Source organism: Typopeltis vanoorti, chromosome 4, assembly GCF_054136105.1.
Source record: "Typopeltis vanoorti isolate ZY-2024b chromosome 4, IOZ_Tvanoo_1.0, whole genome shotgun sequence".
In the NCBI taxonomy this organism is placed as follows: domain Eukaryota; kingdom Metazoa; phylum Arthropoda; class Arachnida; order Uropygi; family Thelyphonidae; genus Typopeltis; species Typopeltis vanoorti.
In genome coordinates this window covers 106,755,617-106,778,525 of record NC_143552.1, presented here as the reverse complement: position 1 = coordinate 106,778,525, position 22,909 = coordinate 106,755,617, and the positions used below count along the sequence as shown (strand labels likewise).

The 22,909-nt window shown below is 35.9% G+C and overlaps 1 protein-coding gene across 1 annotated transcript in view; it reads left to right on the top strand.

Moving 5' to 3' along the window:
- ClC-a (chloride channel protein 2) overlaps positions 1-22,909 on the top strand; it is a 388,967-nt gene that overhangs the window by 302,491 nt on the left and 63,567 nt on the right. Inside the window, exon 21 of the mRNA XM_090392133.1 lies at positions 5,205-5,252. Within this exon, the coding sequence (XP_090248259.1) occupies positions 5,205-5,252 (48 nt within the window). The remainder of the gene's footprint in view (positions 1-5,204; positions 5,253-22,909) is intronic.

Here is a 22,909-nt window from a genome sequence, read left to right as displayed (position 1 = left end):
GTGACTCCATATAACAAAAAGGGATAGAATTAGAAATAGGGAATTCACTGTAGCAGATATTGTGAAGTATGTAAATGAAGATGGACTGACCATATTAGCCGATTAACAGATGAAATGTGTACAAAATTAAGCATTAAGTGAATAATCAAGAGAAGGAAAAGTTTCCAAAGAACAAGATGGATGTTGACTAAAGATAGAACTGGAAGGTTAAGGGGGAAGCCTATATCCAGCAGTGGATAGAAAGAGGCTAAAGAAGAAAAACAAATTGTGCAAGTGAGAAGTAATGGCTTGAATGGAAAAGGAAACCTAGTTTTTTTTCCAAGGCTTTAATGTGTTTGTGCCTCTAGCCTTTCCTGGCAAAAGTCAGCCCAAAAAGAGAAATCTGGTCATGATTGGAGCATTGAATATTATCAGTTATCAAAAAGTAAGAAGAAATGACATGCGATAGAAAGAAGAAAACAGCTCTGTGTGATTGCAACAGAAGTTCTGTTGCAGTCACACAGAGCTAGTGCATTATGGTGGTAACACTGGAATGCACGAGAGAAAGCCATTAATGTATAGGGCATTAATGACTACATTTGCTCATATCTATAAACGAGCAAATGTACAGAGTTATGTTATCCTCTCATGTCGGTGTAGAAATCTGAAGAGAGGAAACATTCCACCATGACATTGAAGTGAATGACCAGAGAAGAAACTGACCTATTTGCAATCAGCAAAAGATAAATCATAAGATGATAGCTTAGTAAATTTAGGCTTGTATGCTAAACTTTATCAAAAATCCTGGAAATGGTGAATGGTCATGTAAGTTTCTCCAAATGTGGGTAAGGTTGTCTAGAAGATCTATGTGAAGAGAGTGATGACAGAATCCATATTGATCAACAGTAGTTAATTTTTGAATTTAATTGGTGGGCCACTCTCTCTCTCTACTTGGAGAGAGAGTGGCAGAATCCACTAATAATTAACTATTGTATCCCAAAAAGTGGGCTGCCAATGATTTTTATCCATTTTGATAAAACTGCAGTGGGATTATAGTTTAATGGCAATTTTTTATTTCCTTTTTTTTTTTTTTTAAGGATAAGCTGAATATAGGCCTGCTTAACTACATTAGGGTAGATTCCGGAGAAGTATGAAATCTCCTACTGACAATATAGACCAAGTGTTAATTCTAGGGAGCACATTTTGAGCACAGCTGTGGGGATAGGAAGATGCTTTCTGTAAAAGATCAAAGGAGGCATGCTGTGTTCAGAAATGAGAACCAAGAGCAGTCTGGTATAGTGGGAGGTGATGTGCTTTATTTGTCTATACATAAGCTGAAAAAGAAGCCCACTCCCAGTATCTTGGTTTTATCTTGAATGATATTGCTTTGTGTGAGAGAAGCAGAAGCATAGAAGTTGTGCCATATTCCTCATGAATAGGAGGAGGGGGGGGGGAGATCGTGTATTCGGGCTCCCAATAAATGTACAACAGTGGTGTTTCACCAGATGATGAAAGTTGTGCCATATTCCTCCTCATGAATAGGAGGAGGAGGAGGGGGGGGATGTGATTAAAACATGTAAGCTAGTCAGGAGTTATCAGATTGAGGGACTAGAAATCTGCACTACTGTCTGAGCAGGATTCAAGTTTACTGCATTTCACCTTTCAAGTCAGAATTGGATTTGTTTATGTATATATCTTCCACCCTCTCAAAAAAAAAGGGTGATGGATTACAGTGTAAATTGATTACTAAGCTAGAGTTTTTAAATTGGGCCACTCAACTTTCTATCTTGAATTGCTTTGGCACAACTATTTGAAGAACAGTTGCACCCAAGGTGGAAATCTAACTGTTATTTCTTCTAACTTGGGAATGTATAAAGTTTGAAGTATTCAAACAGAGTCCTGTTTGTAGAAATGAAGTACGTAACAGTAGTTTGTAGAAATAGCTTGCACTGCAAGATGGCGGGATTAGCTTTGAGCAGAGAGGGTATATGTTGTATATCGCGAAACCAAACTGTTGAGAACAAGTTGTTAAACAGCAGTAGCTATCAATTACATAGTCTCCATTCCATTGGAATTGCAAATGACATTGACCAATGTGCACCATTTAATCATCCTCCTAAATAGTGCACCTACTGCAACATATCTGGAAATCCTATTCCATTCTAGTGTATCATCTACCTCATATGTTTTCATGATCAGAGGTTCAACGAATGCCTGTTTTGCAAATTTTAATGTCACTCTACTATGCATGCTGCAAAATGAGTTGTGCACTCTTCAGCTACTTATGAAATACATGTGTATTTCATAAGTAGCTGATAAAATAAATTAATAAATTTATTTTATCAAATTCATAAATTAACTGATAAATGCAGTTAATTGTGACTACAATTAACTGCATTTATCAGTCAATCATGTAGTCTCCCTTTGTGTAACAACAGATGAGAAACTACTGGAATGCACTCCACACTTTAAATGCAATTGTGGGTGATGGAACATATGAATGTTTTGTATTCAGTGCATACAACTTATATTAAAATTCTGTTTTTGTCCAAAGGCATAATTCCTTGTTGTAATGTAAGTAATGAATTGAAAGAATATTATGGATATGATGAAAATTTTGCATCTTGAAAACATTTTGATACCTGTTTTTATGCTTTCATGGTTTTTGATACATTTAATTAAAACATTTTTGTGTTTAACCCCTCGCTCCACCAAAAAGAAATACCATTATAGGTTTGATTTTAGTTGCTGACCAGAACTTTTTCTAGGTCTTTTTTCAGCTGTTTCTTGAGCTGATGTTTAACATAACAAGTGGAGTTTTTTCTCTGGGAAAACCTGGGTTTTAATTGCACAACTCAAAATTGATTATAGAATTCATACTGTTTTAGACAATAATATAAACATTTTATGGTTCAGGACCATGGGATGTGGCAATTTGCTGCCATACTTTTTCTCCAGTGCCTTTGTCTCAACTGATGGCTAAGCGTGGAAGACTGGCAGCCTACTAAAATTATGTGTCAAAAGTTCAGTTACATGAATAGTATAAAGAATAGGCCAGAAGAGTGACTCGGTAAATACAACAAAAGTGCAGTATGAGCAGAAATTGGCAAATCAGGCAAAGAAAATCCCTATAGAGTTTTTTTAGATATGAGCAAGTAGAATGAAGAAGATTATGGCAAGATTGTGTCTTCTGCAGCAATGGTAACTGCTGCAGAAGACATTGTTGAAGCATTCTGTGATCAGTTTATAAGGCTGTTTCATCCTCATCTGGGAAAAATCATGAGAAACTTAAGTGTTTAGGACATAGGAGAGGATGGCTTAATTGTGAGTGAGTGAGTAGGAGATATTTGAGGAAATAAATAACCTTGATGTGAATAAGGCAATGCCATTTGATGACATATCACCATCCATATTAAGGGAATGTTCCAGGGAATTGGCATGCCTGTTTCATAAGAGTCTTACAATAGCACAGGTTATAAGGTAGTGGAAAGGAGATAAAATTGTTCCATCATAAAGGTGATAGGGCTGTGGCTAAAAATTATAGGCCAATCTATATATATATATATCTGGAGTTGTATTGAAGGTACTATAGAGATTGGTGATAAATAGGATACAGAAATGAGTTGATAGCAGCAGTATTCTCTGTGGCTTATCAGCATGGGTTTGTTAAAGGGAAAATCATGTTTTACTAACTTATGTACTATAACAAGGTGACAAATATTTTGGACAAGGGAAATGCATATACATTGGTACACTTAGATTGCAAAAGCTTTTGATAAACTGCCACACAAGCTGTTAAATAAATTGAAACAGATGGGATTGAATAAGACTTCTGAGTTGGATCAGTGACTGGCTGTCACAGATAAGTATCAGAAAGTTGTATATGGAGGTGCAGTATCCCAAAAGAGGAAGGCCACTAGTGGTGTACTGTAGGAGTCAGTTTAAGGACCATTGTTGTTCAATTTGTACATTAATGATATTGGGATGAGTTTAACTAGTGATATGTAGATGATGTTAAATTGCAGAGAGCAATGTAGAGTCAGGCAGATGTTATGGCCTTATAAGACTTGAATCGGTTGCATGAATGGGCAGGTAAGTGGAACTATCAGTTCAGTGTTGCAAAGTGTAAAGTTTTGAGATTTGGTAAGCAATGATGGGATGCAAAGTATACACTTGGTGGGGAAACTTTAAAGGAAGTAGAGAAGATGAGAGATCTGGAAGTGGTGGTAGACCAGGACCTGAAATTCATGGGCCACATTGCACAAGTTGTGAAGATATCATATCAAATAATGGCAATGATATGGAGGACTCCGACATGCAGAAATAAAGAGGTTATGATGCCATCATATAAATCCTTGATCAGGCCTCATTTATTTTTGTGCTCAGATTTAGTATCTGAATTTTCATAGTGATGAGGATCTGATAGAAAGGGTCCAGAGAAGATTTAGAAAGGTGGTCAGAGGTCTTTAGAATGTTCAGTACAAGGATAGATTGAGAGAATGTTAAATTGCAAAGCCTCATGAATAGGAGGAGGAGGGGATATGATTGAGATATATAAGCTAGTCGGGTTGTTATCAGGTTGACGTGGAAGAGATTTTTGATAGAATGGGAGAGAGGCGTAGAACAAGAGGCTATTCCTGGAAACTGTATAAGGAGGGTGTGAAGAGCAGGTTCTGTACATGGAGAGTGGTTGGTGAGTGGAATGCATTGCCTGAATGTGTTCTGAATGTAGATACATTGAATCAGTTTAAGGCACAGTTGGATGAGCTTTGTGTGTGTGCAATAGTGTGTACCTCCCATGATGAGGCTCTGACTCCATGGAAGTCAGATGCTAATAATATTCTGAAAGATGTCAATTTTGTTATATTACTGATCATTTATTTATTGTGTCAACTTGAACTTAGATATGAAATAAATGTCTGCTTTCACCCTCTTTTTTTATTTAATTTTTTTATCTGTCTTGGATATGCAACGGTGCTTTATGTAAGGTTTAATATCCAGTTTGTAGCTTATCAGTTTTGAAATGTTGGAAGATATGAATTTAAAAACAATAAGATTGAAGGTATTTCTTTAAAGTTGAAAGTTCTCGATGGAAGGTTGTTTATGAACTTGTATATTACAGTAAATATTGCTTCTTATATTTTTAAAAGGAAGTGAATGAATTTCTACTCCATATCATTATTCATTCTAACCCCACAAAAAAGTTATTCCTTTTCTTTTTTCAGTCTGATACAAGTACCCCAAATACCCCAACAATGAAGAGAGTACAACTGGTAAGTTTTGTGTGGGTGTATGTGTGAAGAAGTGGATATAACATCTAGGAATCTGACATTTGGTTATATCCACAGCAGAAAGAAAATACTTTAAAAGAACATTCAGGATTCTAATTTTTGGTGTGTGATTGATGAAGAGCTGATCACTAGAAAAAATAAAATAAAATTTCATAAAGTAAATTGGTCTGTTAGTTAAATTCAGCTTTGAAGACCATCTTGCAGATTACTTCTGTTATGTACAATAATGCAGCTGTAACAGCTGAGGAGATCTCATTTTTGCTTTTCAGAACTCGATCAAAATCATATTTTTAATTCTTTTCAAAAACTGATTGTTTAGCATTCTCTATTCTGAAAACATTAACATAGATAAGCTTTGTAGATATAATAATCATCTTGAAGCAGCATAATAGGCTTATTAAATAAGTTATACCCACAAGAAATCACACACACACACACACACACACAAAACATAGTAACGTCTCAATTAATGTCACCAATCATGTAAGAAAATCAATTTGCTGGTTGGTTAACTGAATATAACCTTCTTAGAACAAAGTGCTGTTCTAAGAAACAAATGATGTGAACAAACTTAAGGTTTGGTTAACTGAATATAGTTCTGTAGTGCTGTTCTAGAAGTCAGATGACATACTAAACCATTAAAGGAATGTTTAAGTGAGAGTTTAGTTGTTAGATAACTGAGAGATCACTGTGTATGTGTGTTTGTGTGTAAAATGTGATTCCTACCCAGGAAAGTTTTAAATCTATAGTACATTAGTAGTAACTTGGTGGGCTATGATAAGATAGTCAATCTCATCTGCTGTATAAACTGAACATGGAAATTTTTCAGGCCATCAATAAGCAGGGCAAGTAGTCTTGCACCAGGTAATAAAATTCATCCACCACCTAAAGATATTCACAAAGATCCATGCACATGACAAGATTTGAATTTACAGCCTTGTTGGTTGTAGTTAGCAAATATGCTATCCACTTGGTCAACCAGGCTGGTGTTCTTATTTTTTTCCTATATTGCATGTCCAAGTATTTAAAATAAAAAAAAAGTATACAAGCATTTGTTATTTATTTACAAGAATTAGTTCACGTAAGTAAATTAGCTTACAGTAGAGCATATAACATAATATAGTAGAACGTTTAGTATTTAGTTGTAGTAGTTCCTCGGCACTATTTAAATGATGGTGTAGCCACAGCTCCAATCACAAATGGCATGTCGGCAAGTCCTCCCCCATTTAGGGACTCTATTTTGCATAACATAATACAGGATTTTGTGGCATACTGTGCTTGTGGTATGTATGCATCTTGGCAGTTGGATATGTGGCTGGTGAGAGAAGGGAGGAATGCATATATGTGCAAAATGTAGGCAATGGGAGGAACTTAGTGAGTTGGATATTACAATAACTGACCTCATTGCATCTGGGGAAGGAATAGAATCTCAACCTAGAGAGATGAGTAGTGTGATAGACGGTGAGAATGGCGAGCGGAATATGAACGAAAAAAAAAAGAGTGGGGAGGGTGGTAGGCTTGAATGATTGTGAAGTTTTTGGAGATTGTCTTGATTGGGAGGATGAATGGCGAGCAAGAGTGGCTAACTTGCAGAGAGAGATAGATGAGCTGAAAGAGGAGGTGAAATGTATCAGGAATGGGATGAGAAGTATGAAAGATGAGATAAGGTGAATCAGAGTAGGAGTGAGAGAGAGAGAGTTATGGGAATGGTAGAAGAGGAGAGAATAGAAATAGTAGAAGAGAGGGAATGAGAGAGAGAGTTATGAGAATGATAGAAGAAGAGAGAATGGAAACAGTAGAAGAGAGGGAATGAGAGAGAGAGTTATGAGAATGATAGAAGAGGAGAGAATAGAAACAGTAGAGGAGAGGGAATGAGAGAGAGAGAATTGTGCAATGATAGAAGAAGAGAGAATGGAAACAGTCAGAGAGAGGGAATGAGAAGAATGTGAGGGATACATTCGTCTCATAACCAGGGATAGAGTGATGGTAGGACAGCAGGTAAGTAGGAGAACACATAGAGAATGGGTTAGAGGAGAGTGAGTGAGGGATGCAGGTGAGAGTCAAAGAACAAAGTGATAAGAGGTATGATGTATGGAGACTTGACAATCCATGGTGTGCAAAATAGGATGCCAGAGGAGTGTTTGCCTGGAGGAACAATAGAAAGTTTGGCTATGGCAATTAAGCGGGGTGAAAGCGTGGATGAGATGATTGTGATGATGGGCACGAATGACTTGAGAGGCAGTGTAAATCAGGTGGCGAGAGATCTGAAATTCATGCTTGAGGTTCTACAAAAGAAAACGCAGAGAAGAAAGATAGTATGTGTGTTACCTAGGTATGATAATGACGAGCTGATTAGAAGAGCAGCAATAATGAATAGCATAATAGTCAGAAGAGAGGATTGTAGTATGTGGATGCTTGGAGGGTGTTTGAGGACAGAAAGGAGCTGCATGCAAGAGACCACTTGCATTTGAACGAGTCAGTGCTTCAATGCAGGGAAACTAGAATTCCTAGGGTGGATGGTAGTGGGGGTGGCCTCTTGTGGGAATGGGTACTTGGGGGGGGGGGGACATCAGGTAACACTGAATCCAGTGGAGTCTGGAGGGGATAATGATGATAGGTATAAAAGCAATGACATTTTTATGCTTTATACTAATGCCGGAGTATCCGGAATAAAGGAGATGAATTAGTGGCGTTGATTGCATCAGCCTGGCCAAAGATTATTGGGATCTCTGAGACATGGTTCTGAAGATGATATAATAACAGGAATAGAAGTAGCAGGGTACAGCATTTTTCGGCAGGATAGGAAGGGAAAAGGTGGTGGAGTACTGCTTATGATAAGTGATGACTTATGTCCTCAAAGAGTGGAAGGCTTTGGAAGGTAGTGACACTAATGGTTTTGAAAGCATATGGAGTGAAGTCAAGGTGGGCAAGATGGGATTAGTGAGATGTTGCTACAAGCCAAGAAGCACAGAGGAGGGGGTAGGGGAGCCAGAGATGTTTAGGCAGTTGAGCTTGGCAAGTACAAGAAGAAGAATGATTGTTATGGGAGATTTTAACTACAGCAGTTATAAGTTGGGAAGAGGAAAATGCATATAGTAATAAGGGAATGGAATTTCTGGAATTTGTGAGGGACAGATGTCTTAGGCAACATGTAATAGAGGGAATGAGTTTTTGATTTGGTCATAGCATCAGAAGAGCTGATAATAACTGAGATGACATCTCTCCTCCTGTTGGAGAGAGTGACTATGTGGTTTTGACTTGGAAGATGAATAGACATGAAGGAGTATCAAAGAAAAGGGAACATATGTGGAATTATAAGGCAGGTGATTATAATAGTCTTAGATATCAACTTGGGGCAGTTCCATGGAGGCAGAATTGGAAGGCTGGGATATCATTAGTGCATGGGAAATTGTGAAGAAATAGTTTTTGGCACCAGTAGTTAGCTGTATACTCCATCCCTCTTCTTATATCTCTTTGTTATAGAAGAGATATAAGGAGAGGGGTGGAGAGCAGATGCATGAAGAATATAAGACTAAGGAGAGTGACTAGTATGGTAAGGAAGGCAAAATTGGAATATGAGAAGAGACTGGCACCAAGATCCAGAGATAATCCTAGGGAATTTTTTAGCTATGTGGCCAGTAGGTGGAGAAATGATTGTGGAAGAATAATAACATTGTGGGATGAAAATGGGAGTAGAGTGATTAATGCAGAGGACATATTGGAGTTGTTCAATAAATACTTTATTGGAGTATTTCATCCTGGAGAAGTAAGTTTCAATACTAGAGGGATAGGGCAAGTTTGAGGTTTAGAGGTGCAAGCAGAGAGTGTGTTCCAAATACTGAGTACCATGGATGTCAGTAAAGCTGTGGGACTGGATGGTATTTCATCATGGATTTTGAGAGAACCTGCTAAAGAACTGACAGCTCCATTGACCTAGCTTTTCAATGAAAGTCTGGCTACTGGAAAGGTATAGTACCCAACTAAGGTAAGATAGTGCCATTGCATATGGTCGGTAGCAGACTGGATGTGTCTAACTGTAGGCCAGTTTGTGTTTCATCAGTAGTTGTAAAGATCTTGGAGAAATTAGTGAGGGAGTATATATAGCATAGGGCAGATGAGGGTAATGTTATCTGTGAGAGTCAACATGGATTTGTTATGGGGCACTCTTAAGTAATATGATTGCCTTTTATAATAAAGTGACAAGAGCAGTTGATGAGGGAAAGGCATACACTGCCAGGTTTTGGATTTTGCAAAGGCATTTGACAGGGTGCCACATGATAAGCTGATATTTAAGTTACAGCACATGGGTTTAGATGTCGGGTTAGTCAACTGGATTCAGGATTGGCTGTCTGATAGGTATCAGAGAGTTGTGTATTGTGGGGCAATATCAAGGAAGCAGAAGGTTACAAGTGGGGTTCTACAAGGCTCAGTACTAGGACCTGTATTGTTTAACCTTTATATCAATGGATTGCAAGGGGATATTCAGTTGTTTGCAGATGATGTGAAGCTGGGAAGGGTTATTATAATGGTACAGATGTGGCAGCCTTGCAAGAGGATTTGAATAAACTAGACAGATGAGGAAGATCTGTAGGATAATGATTGGTAGAAAACTGAAATTCAGTGAATATCTTGCAAAGGTATTGAAGGTAACCCAGAGGATTGCTGCAATACTGAGAAAGGATGCTGACCTGCAGAGATAAAAGAGTTATCATTTCATTGTATAAGACCCTGATCAGACCACACTTAGACTATTGTTCTCAAATTTGGTCCCCAGGATTTGAAGGGGATAAATTGACTGTAGAAAGGGTACAGAGGCAGATAACAAAGATGGTTTCAGGACTGTACAGTGTTAGTTATGAGGATTAGCTAACGGAATGTGGATTGCAGTTTGGTAGATAGAAGAAGGAGAGGTGATATGATTGAGACTTTTAAACTGTTGAGAGATAGTTACAGGGTTGACTGGGGAGTTCTTTCGCTTGGTGGAACAGTGCGAAGGAGCGATGACAAGGGGCCATCCCTGGAAGTTGTAAAAGGAAGCTGTGAGCAAGAGGGTTAGGAGTGGTTTCTTTGCATGGAGGGTGGTTGAACCTTAGAATGCATTGACTGATGGAGTGGTGAGAGCAAAAACAGGCAATGAGTTCAAGGAGCGGTATGATAGACTGTGTTTCCTAGGAAGGACCTCCCACAATGAGCCATGAAGGGACAGGGACCTGAATAAAAATAATAAAAAGAAATTTTATTCATAACTGCTTTTTTTTGTAAATAGCTGATTTCACTACAAACTTCCCATAATACTACAATAAAAACCATATTCTTCTGAGCAATACATATTGCAATAGGAAAGTTGCTCCTTTTATCTGGTTTCATGCTTCTGAAGAAACAGCATGCATGTTTAAATTTCCATTTCTCTGATTTTTAAAAGAAGAATCTTTATTGGCAATTAGTCATATTTAGTAAAGCAAATGATCTTTAGAGCTTCAAATTTTGCAAAAAAAAAAAAAGTATACTATTAAGGAGATGAACAGGATGCTTTTACAATAATGGATGTCCTACAAGAAAGACTCTGTATAATGGATATGATATAACATGGAAATTGAGTCTTCAAGAAGAATGCAACTGTATTGTATTCATTTGAAACTTATTAATGAATATAACTGCATTCTTCTTGAAGATATTGATATCATTGGGATTATATAAATTGGAAAATCAGTACCATATTAAAAATAAATAATTGTGGTAGAGTGTTCATTTAAAAATTGGGATTGTTAGTTTTGCACTATTTAAGTATAGAATATGCATAAAAGATTTGTGTCAATAAGGAGATGCATAATAGGCTGTTTACAAGGCTGGGTATAATACTGGAAAAAAAAAAAAAAAACGGAGAATTGCATTGCTTCCTACTAAATTGTACTATTGTGAATAATCCATTCGATGTATAGACAAATGTAAGAGTTGTGTTCCACAAACCTTTATTTAACACAAATTTTATATAAGTTGGATTTAATCCAACTTATATAAACCTATTCATCACATTCTATTGCTTATATGTTTACAGTTTTGTGTATACATTATATAAACATGTTTTAAAGGTTATTTTTATTTTATTCATGTACACAAATTTGATTTCAATGTGTAATTATTAATACAAAGTAATAAAATACTGTATAAATAGTATGAGAAAATAGAAAAAAGAAAATAAACAGCGTTTAATTTGACCATTCGACCTTCCTTATCAAGAGATGACTGAGCAGTGGCTTCTTTTTTTTCCTTCATAAATCTCTTGATAATAATGGTCTCAAACATTATCTAATTCTCTTTAGACTTTTTAGAACCATGAAGCAATAGGATCCATCTTTTCCAATCATTTCCATTTGACCATTCGACCTTCCTTATCAAGAGATGACTGAGCAGTGGCTTCTTTTTTTTCCTTCATAAATCTCTTGATAATAATGGTCTCAAACATTATCTAATTCTCTTTAGACTTTTTAGAACCATGAAGCAATAGGATCCATCTTTTCCAATCATGCATTGCTTCTGAAATTTCATGGAAGACGATTGTCATATCTTTCATCATGTTTTGAGATGACACCTTATGCTTTATTTGTTATTATTGCTGACTTTAAAAAGACAGATACTTTTCATGTTTTTCTTTATTATGGGTAGCAGCATCGCTCACAATTCTATTCTTTGAAGGTGTGAGACCATGATATCACCTTTATATGCTTTTATAATTTTCAGTTACATTTCTAGATCATTTATCATTATTATTATTACCGACTCTGTGGGGTCAGTAGACTCATCTTGGGAGGTTCATTCAACTGACAATATATTTATTGTACTGAATCTTAAAATCCTTAACACTCCCCTTCATTAACAACATATTCCAGTATTCACCCACAGTTCTTCATCTAATACCTCTACTCTTCACCTCCCTCTTCACCACACTCTTACATAACTTCCAGAATGACCTCTGGTTCTTCCCCTCTCACCTTCTACTCTTTTTATAATCTCTTTCTCTCTCTGGATTAATCGGATAAAATCCCCCCCTCACTAACATCTCAATCATATCACCTATTTTAGTGGTGTAGCTAGAGTTGTTGCCGCCCGTGGTGGTCCCTGAGTTTGCCCCCCCCCCGCTCTCAATACACACCAAAAATACTACAAAAAGTCAAAACGAATATATTAATTAAATTAAATAAATTAAAACACGTGTGTTTCTTTTTGAAGTAAAACTTTAATTTCAACATTCTAAAATGGTATTTTTCTTGCTTTTCTGTTAGCAAAATCGTCAATGACATTGGCAAAGTCTATTTTATTTTATTATTTCATATTAATGTAGGTAATTCTTAATCAATTTTATTTAGAAACACTCCTCTCGCAACTAGCAACACTTACAGAAATTGTAAAGAAAATTTGCAGTAGTATTACAATATTTGGAAATGAGTTCTCGAGACTGTATTTTCGAATTGACTGTAAAAGTTCAAAAAGGTTCAACGTGCCGCCCGGGATAGACCGCACCCCCCCCCCTCAGCTACGCTACTGCCTATTTTCCTCCTATTCACCTAACTCTGCAAGCCGCATTTCTTCAACCTGTCTCTCCTTAGCCAGAATCTAGCTATTGTCTTATCTAACTAAAAATTCACACATATAAAACAGTAATTAAATTTGAATAATATATAGATATTTCGTCTTCAGTGCAGTTATTACAAACAATACTAGGAATTACATTGAAAGGAACAGTTAGTGCACATGCTTACATTGGAATCCCTCTATGCGTACAGTAGCATGTTTGAGGACTTAAAAGAAATTCGGCTGTAATTAAAATTAAATTAAAATATATCTGATAAATTTATTTTATATTTATTTTATGCAATTGAGGATAATAATTTCCCAGACTTTTGGGATAGTGAGACTCATTACAGTTCAGATTAGGTCTGTGATAAGGCTTCAGCACTTTCTTTATATAATCGCTCATGTTTATATAAGGATCTATGTAGCAGCTTGATGTTTTTCCATTGGATCTTATGGTTAGGGGTTTTCAACTCCATGTTGTGCGAGGTCAGATTTGTGGGGTTTGATAAGACGGATGTGGTCTTGATGTTCAGAGATGCATTTACTTATAGATCTTCTTGTATGTCTGTAGTAAGACATCTTACAAGAACATGGAACTTCATATGCACCAGGTAGCATCATAGGTGAGAGTTTGACTTTTGGAGAAGGTAGAAAATTGTGGATCTGGTTGATTGGTTTATAGGTAGTGGCGAGTTTGTATTTCTTCATAATTTTTGAGAGACGTTCTGAAAAGCCTTTGATATGATAGGAGTTCGAGGTTATATCGTAGTGTGTAGTGTTTGTGCAAGCTCCTGATAAGATAAGTATTATTTTCAGTTATCGTTGATAAAATTACTTAATATTGCGTAGTTTTGTTTGCCTTGCGTATTTTAGTGCGTCTATTTGTGTGTTTTTGGTGTGTTATAACTTATTATTTGATAAAACACGTTGCAATAATTATGGCACCTGTACGAAGGAAAATGGTGGCCAGTAATGATGGTTCGCCGTCTTTATCAAAGAACGGTAGTATAAAAGAAATGAGTCAGTGTACTAGCTGTGAAATGTACGCTTTGTGGAGTGCGGTTGGAGTGTGGATAGATGATAATAAAGGATTGAATGTGTGTAGAAAATGTAGGGAGAATGAGGAATTGAAGTGTATTTCGGATCGTGAGTGTGATATTTTTGTCAAACTTCAGAATGAAGAAAATAGCGATATGACAAGAAACGGCAAGGTTGTACATGAGAATTATGAGAGTCTGAATGTAGAAAGTGTGAATGATAGTATTAATGGTTTCTCAGAGAATAAAAAAGATGAGATAGATGCATTGAGTGAGATCGCGTTGTTGAATGGTGCGATAGAAAGGGAAAAACAGCAGCTAGAGTGCATGAACAAAAGTCGACTGAATGAACCAACCAATAATAAAAGGTATGACAGGAAAAATAGGCGTATGAATGTGAACATGAACAAAATGAAGGATAGAGTGCTGTATGGAGACTCGTTAGTACGAGGTGTGTTAGTAGAGGATTTGACAAAATCGTACCAACCTGGTGCGACCATAAAGGATGTAACTGAGTCTATTAGAGAGCAAAAGGAAAGGGTGAAAGAAATGATTGTTGTGGCAGGTACGAATGATTTGAAAGGAGATAAAATGGAAATGATAGAAGACCTGAATGAATTGTTTAAGGTAGCAAAAGAAAAGAGTGAGAGAGTTAGAATGATTAGTCTTTTGCCACGGTATGACAGTGAAATGTTTAAAAGGAGGGCCATAATTGCGAATGACTTTATGCGTGGGTTATGTATGACGAGTGGTGTGGAATTTGTGGATGTGTGGAGTGAGTTTAATAGGCGAAAGGATCTATATAAGATGGATGGCTTGCATTTGAATGGTTATGGTGTAAGAAGACTTGAGAAAGTGTTGCTGAATGTAGTGGATGTGCAAATTCAGGGAAACTAGATTTGTTAAGGGGGGGGGGGGGAGTAGATATACAGTCCTTAGGGAGGCAGTTGAATGTAAGAATGAATATAATATGCTAGAGCAAATAAGGACAACAAACCAGAGTGGGATAGTTAATATAAGGCATCAAGGTAGGGTTGGGGCTAATGGGGGTCTTAAATTCATGTACACTAATATAATAATAGACCAATCAGTATCTCAGGTGTGGTGGTAAAAGTACTCGAAAATTGGTCAAAAAAAGAAAATTCAAGATGGGTGGATAAAAATATGATACTGTATGTGGGTGATATGGTTTTGTAAAGGATCGGTCATGCCTTAGTAATTTGCTAACTTTTTCTAATAGAGTAACAGCAGAGTTGGATAAAGGAAATGGCTATAAGATGGTTCTGCTAGATTTTGCAAAGCCATTTGACAGAATACTACATGGAACTCTGTTACACAAATTAGAAGAAATAAGGGGATGGATATGATACTAGTTAGGTGGATAAGAGGGTGGCTACTGGACAGATATCAAAAAGTGATATATGGAGGGGCAGAATCATGGTGAAAACAGGTGATTATGTAGTGTGCTGCAAGGTTCAGTGCTGGGACCATTGCTATTGGAGAAGATTAGAGGCAAGTGACCAAGATGGTGATACCATCTTGGTCACTTGCCTCTAATCTGTGGAATGTGCCCTATGAAAATAGATCGAAGGTATGAGGATTGCAGAAGTTGGTTGATAGGAAAAAAAAGATGGGATATGATAGAAACATTTAAGTTGCTTAAAGGGTTTTATAGGATTGATGCAGGGGAAATGTTTCGGCACTTAGCTGGAAGGGACAGCACAAGGAGGTCATCCCTGAAAGTATGCACCCATACGATAATAATGGTGATTTGCCCTGACTTAAGATTTCCTTACCTCATTTTGTTTCTTTTGTGTCCTTCCTTTATCACATTTCTAATTCTAATAACCACTCTGACCTCTGAATTATTTTTTTTATTTTTAAGATTTGTATATGATTTATATTTTTTTACATAAACCAAAAACCCTGTTCTAGAAACAAAGCATGGACTTTTTTTGAGCTACTTCAGCATCGAATAAGCAGGACAGTGGACTTTTACACCATGCATTGAAATTAATCTCTCACCTTAGGATATTCACAAAGCATCCATGACTATAGCAGGATTCAAACATGCAGCCTGTTAAATGCAGAATGGTAATTACTCACTTGGCCAACCAGGCCAGTAGTCATAATTTCTTAGTCTAATTACTCACACAGTGCTATTATCTTCTTTGGAGACTTGGTGTTCATAATTCTCATATACTGTCTTCCCTTTTCTATTTTCACAAACAAAACTGGAAAAGAAGCAGAGTATTAGCTATTTGTAATTAAGTAACACTGATATATTATTATTATGCGACACCTGCAGAGAGTTCGAAGACTCATAATACCGGATAATTATTAATATTGACAGCAGGCTTAAGTGTTGGATGACTAAATTATGAAAGGATTTTATTAACTGGCATATATTTTGCTCTGAGGATGCTGGTTTGAAATCCAGTATAATATAAGCCAATTAATAAACATCCAGTTATAATTTAGTATTTTGTTTGGTATTGGTAATACTATTAAAATACATTATGGATAATTACTGTTTATCCTTGTTAATAAGTCATTTTTGTGTGGAGAAATTTTATCTTTTAATCAAATCACAAAAAGTATTCAAATAAGGAAATTTATATCATGACCTTTTTCTTGACAACTAGTATTAGTAAATTAAAGACTTAATTCTGTATGCTAGTCAAGTAGATAATAGTTTAATATCCGACGTTTCACTGACTGATATCTGTCAGCATTTTCAAAGGATACACTGGTAAGCAATAGAAAGTAACAACAACTAGGAAACTAACCGACAATTCTAAAAATTATATAAAGTTATCACTGTGCGTGATACAATGATATAATACGTGTGTCGCAAGTACAACGTTTTATTTGTTGAGAAATTTATTGTAATTTTCATGAAAGTTCATTTTTTTTGGTTAAATGATCTGATTAGAGTTTTCCATATATATCTGGTAAGATTAGGCCTTGATTCTTATTTAAGTTACCTGTTGAACGGGCGACTGTAGCAGCTTCTTTGAATGTTCTGGAATGGTAGTTCTCTTCTATGTAGGGCATATGGCTCATATCCCATTCAATATTATGGTTGGTAGAGGCAAAGTGGGAAGAAATATATAGGCCTGATATATCCTGTCTGTTGTTCCTTACATAGCCTATGTGTTCCTTCTTTCTTGTTTCAAAACTTCTAGATGTCTGTCCGATGTAATTAATACCAAACCAGGGAGGGCATCTACTCTACAACTCTGTCTGCACCACTCGCTGTTCACCAACGCCATCTACTGCCCATCACCACCACACCACTAGTATTTGCACAGACAATCACAAACATCCATGCCCATGCTTGGATTCGAACCAACAACCTTTTGGCTGGAGAGTGGATACGTTAACCACTCAGCCAACCAGGCCAGCTATACCAACGAGAAGACTCGTTAATCCTAATAATTTTCATGATACTCTTGGCCTCTTCATAATCCCCCCCCCCTCCAGCTGATTTAGGCTAGGTGAAAGTGAAACTCTAAATGTGAACTCCTCTCTCCTCGGCAACTCTGACCATAACCTCATTTATGTTTCATTTTTTACAGATTTAACTTTCACGTAGCCAATCTCAGCCTTATGTCCTTTGGCATGACAAATTCCAGTTGAGTTTTTTAAGCCTGTAAGATTTCTATTCACACACACCCATTGTCTGATTGCTGTTTCTTAGTCCAAACATATACTTGAAGTATCTGAAATAATCCTTGATAGAATGAGAACCTTCATTCTGCACTCTACACCCCCCCCCAGCTATCCAAGTCACGGTTCTTCAACAACCATGCCACTGTTCCAGATAAAATGTCAGCATGCCATATATGATTCAGGTCAAACAACCCCAGCTTTGCACTCACCTACACTACTGCCCACAGCATCTGTTAAAAAATTCAAGCCTTTGAAATGGCCAGATGAAAAATACTTGTTTCCTGCTCGAACACTTGTCAAGCCATCTGGTTTCTTACTAAGATTGTGGGAACAATTTTTGCCCTTCTATATTTGCATCTCTCTCTTTCTAACACACACACACACATCCAGCAGTAATATTAATATCACTTAAAGATTAGGTTGTCCTTTTGGCATTAGTCTTCTTCTCCAACTGTTGTATAGAAGATAAAAAAAAAATCATTTTCCACTGTACTCTGAACAACTCACCATAAGCCTACCAATATTTTGAGAGTAAGGCATCAGAAAAATCTTCAGTAATATAGATACTGATGTATCCTGTTCCCTGATTCCTTCCAGTGGTGCTTATGAATTAACACCCATCTCTAATATCATTCATACAAATTGTCTAGCATCATCCCCATAGAGCAGAAGTAAACCTTTACTCAGTCTTCCTCTAAAAAGAAGAATATTGTCCCATTACCCTCCCCTTGATATGCTTAAAAATAATGAAGAAAGTCATTAGTAAACTTCACTACCTGGAGGCTTGCGAATTAAATAGTGATCACCAATATGGATTTTGCTGTTCTTGTTCCACAGCTGATCTTTTCCAAACCTTATTCACCTTTGCACACAGAGTCTGGTCTACAAGCTTTCTTACCCACATGTCATTTTATAGTCTTCCTTCTGCTCTTTGTGAGTGGGTAGTCAGTTTCCTTTCTGGCCATTGATTGCAAGTGATGATATATGGCATTGCCTCTTCATATTTCCCCCCATTGCTGAAGTATCCCAGAGCTCTGTGCTTTTATTCCCACTCTTCCTCATATACATGAATGACTTTTTCTTATTAACTTCTAATTCTCTCCATAGTTTTGCTAATGGCATTTCATTCTGTTGGATCCTATTTTGTCTCAACCCATACCTTGGATCTGACATGTTTGTCACTATGATGTTCTTAAACAAAAAATAAGTTGCTGGTTGATTTCTAATCCAAATATAGAGAAAATTTATATTTATTGACTGTGCCACTCTATATCTAAATTAGTCCAAGAATTAAAGTAAAACCAACTCTCAACTATTTCTCTTTTATGTGTTATTATTATATATACTGGCTGAGTATATTTAACTTATTTATTTCACCTGCTTTGGTTTGAATATTTTATGAATGTTGCAGTAAAAGAGATTCAGGCAAAATACAACTTTAGATCAACAAACAAACATTTAATTTAGACTTACAATTTATACACTTTAATTTAAATCACTGAATAAGGTATTATAAACATTTTAGTTCATCTGGTAATACAGTTATACAATCTCAGGCAATGGTTAATCTATTATCTGAAATACAGTCTTCACACGGTTCATTTAACTATTTAATAAAGTTCAATGTCATAAAGTTCCTTAGTGATCAATTACATTAATATCTCATAGTTACTTAAGTTTCAAATACGATAAAAGTGCAGTAACACTTCTTCACAAGTATACACTCTTAATTCCACACTCCAGCTAATCTCCGCAATAGTTACTGTTAATATAGGGATATTCTAGGAAGAAACACACGCATATCTCCTCATAGGAATATCAATAGTTGGATAATTCTTACCGGTAATCTTCCTTGTTCATCTACTTATATACGAACATTTCTTATAACTGTATACACATAAAACAATTAACAGCACTCATTAAAACAAATCTTCTTAGTAATAACTGAATAAATTAATGGTCGCAATTCACATAGCTAAACGTTCTTGCTCAGATCAAAACACTTGTACTGTCTTTGACATCACTTGACCAATTCAGTATTCTACTAATAACTCTTGAACTAAGGTAACACACAGTAATTCTTTAACTTGAAGTTTTTACGCACAGTTGCCCATATTTCCTGCATTTAATTAATCTTTTAGGCACTGTATTTTTTAACACAGCTATCGTTTAAATTCAACTTTACTGCCTCTACTTATTCTCTTAGTTACTCTGTGCTATGCTTCAAGTTTCCGTGTGTCCCTGAAAGGTCGGCTTGGAATTAAATCTCAACAAAATTATCACTAGTCATCCGGTTGTTACTTTGCTATCTTCCATTGCTTTATTTGTTGTTCTGCAACTTACTTGCCAACTGCTCCTTGACTAGTAGACTTTAATTAGCTACTTGAGTGACTCGCCGACTCGCTATTATCGCACTCTGATTCCCCGAATGCTTCGTTTTTTCAGCGTTCTTAGCTTATATATTCCTTCTTCCCGCTGAAATTATTCTCGTGCTCTCTTCAACTAAAATCCTTTCCAGTCCTTCAATACCGATCTACCACGCTCTGTTCTAAACTCGCGCTCGCTCACTTACATACATCTCCATGACAACCCAAACAAAATATAATAAAACTGAGGCATTGCATAACGTTATACCTCTACATACAGAAAAAAATAAAGAAGATTTACTCTTCAATTAATATGCAGTTAAAATGTCGAATACAAATTCTTATAATATTAACATAGTAATAAATAAAAAACTTAATAATATTTTAATACAGAGTCATTTCACTATTATTATATATCTTTGATTAATTAATTATTAATAGAACTTAAAGGTAGTTACATGAATATTAATTTATAAACAAGTGATTTACATTAAATAATAATTACAAGTCTAGCTTATGTGATGGAAGATCATGTTGGATTCTGAAGCAAATAATAATTACTCAAATCTCTATATATTCAGAATCCAACAATTCCCTTCCTCTTCTTCATTTGATAAATCAATGAGTGCTTGAATGATTCCACCTTCAAGATCTTCCGTAACCAAAGTATTAAACACAGATTTCACAACCATTCTCATGTAGAATGAGAATAATCTAGTGAATTTCAATGCTTCCAATAAACACAATCCTGTCATATGTCTTTCAAGAAAGTCTTACTTCACCTCCTCTTCCTTTTGATAATATTTAATATTTGGATCAGTTTTCTCATTTTCGATTGACTTATACCTAACCTATTCTTACACAAATGAAGAGGTTACGCCGCATTGATGCTATCTAGAAGAGAATATACTGTTTAATAAGTATTTTCAAGAGGGCTATTCTACTGAGTCTGATACTATTCCTTCACTTTTCTTTAATCATGTGAGAATGCAAGCAGCTGCTGGCCAACATTCATACATAGTTTATCTACTAACTTATTATAATTATTACTGCATGGGTACCTCCATTAAGTTCTAACACTCATCATGGGAGATCCAAACTGTCAGTACAATATCTATCATACTGTTGTCACCCAATTTACGATTTCTACTCTAATCTTACAAATTCCTTTTATCTATATTCTTCTAACTTCTATGCCCGAGATTTTACCAAAACTTATACCAATATCTAAGTTATTGCTCCCCGTAGTACCCCTAATATTTGTATTTATACTGCGCCTTTTGTTGGGATATTTAGTTTAGGATATTACATACATAAACAAGGAGAAAGAACTCAAATATATCTGAAAGTGTAACTATTGCAGTCGTGACACTTAACTCGATTCTCAACTTAAATTTTCCGCGTGACTAAGTACAATATTTTCAAGTGGTTATCAACTGCACCATTTATGTTATTATCATGAATAGGGAGAAAGTCAATCTCGAATATATCTTTTAGTATTTAAATATTATTGCAGTCGTGACTCTTAATCTCTTTCCTCAACATTAAATTTCCCACGTGATTAGGTACGATGATTTTAAGCAGTGCATTGGATTAGCAACATCAGACAACTCTTTTATCATTGAACAAAAGGTGTATTAAGTTTCTAAACATGGTACAATTCAAATACTAAACTAAAATACTTATAGACTAACATTAAATCATTACAAGCAATATGGCTATTTGTGATTATGCCGCCATACACATTAATTCATAAATTCACCTGATGTGAACAAATTAGATCAATTCACACTATCTGATTATTCATACTGAAGTAGATTAACAAATCATTCACTGCTAACACATACTTGTGACATTTCAATTATTTTATACATTACATTAGGCATTCAATTCTTAGGATACGTAATTACTTAATTCACACTATTCCGTTATACTGTTATTTGCACTAACACACAATTATGTGATTTAAATATCTTGTGCAATATAATAGACATGCAAAAATACCTTAGGACTCTTAATCATTCACAAATCTTTAACACTAGTCAATCTACACATAACACATTCTATTATATACTAAAGTCCTCGTATAACTTCAACAGTTCTGTATTGGAATCACAATACTTTTCACAGACAAATTTCTAGCTAACATAGGTTATGATTTACAGTACCTTTCTTGAGCTCTTCGTATGGGCCTTTATTCTTTTCCAAACGAACCTCTGGTATAACTTCTCGTAACACACATATATTTGCTCTACTATCAGCAACGAGGACATCGATCTCTTTACAGCTTTCTGCTTTGCATAGTTATCACCAGCGTCGAAACGAAGAAGATCCCTCCTTTTCTAGGACCATATGGCAATTTTTCCTTTGCTTCCTACTCGGGAAAACGGGAATCGAAATCCCACTCACTTTCGTTTCCGTGTTGTGACGAAGAGATATCACCCCTGTCGCCACTCAGGAAAACCCCGTGAACTCCACCAGAACCAAAACCAAACTCCAAGGCCAAAAGCGACTATCCAAAAAAAGAAAAGCCTGTTCTCAATGTTTCAATCCGGGGATCGGCCCTAAGCGATAGCTTTGCTTTTCTTGTGCTAGCCTGACTTAATCCCCTTTCAAACTTTTTCTATGAATTCTACTTAATAACTTAATCTCTCACATAACGTATTTTATGACTCACCCCTTTCTACTTATTTACTTATCTCTCTCATTTTTAATCGTGTTACAATATTAATCTATACTTTCCTTTGTTAGCTACTTATTTAGTTAGAATTCCTTATTTTAAGTCATATTACAATATTAATACATTCCTTCCTTTATCAGCTACTTTAACAACAACCCGTACGTTTTATACATATTACTGGATGCAAGAAATTTTCCATTAAATAATTCATTTTTTTATGCAGGGGTTTTAATTTATGATATTTATTCTTCATGTTACACCATGATGGCTGAGAATACTATATTCCTAAGATATCAGGTGTAACAATAC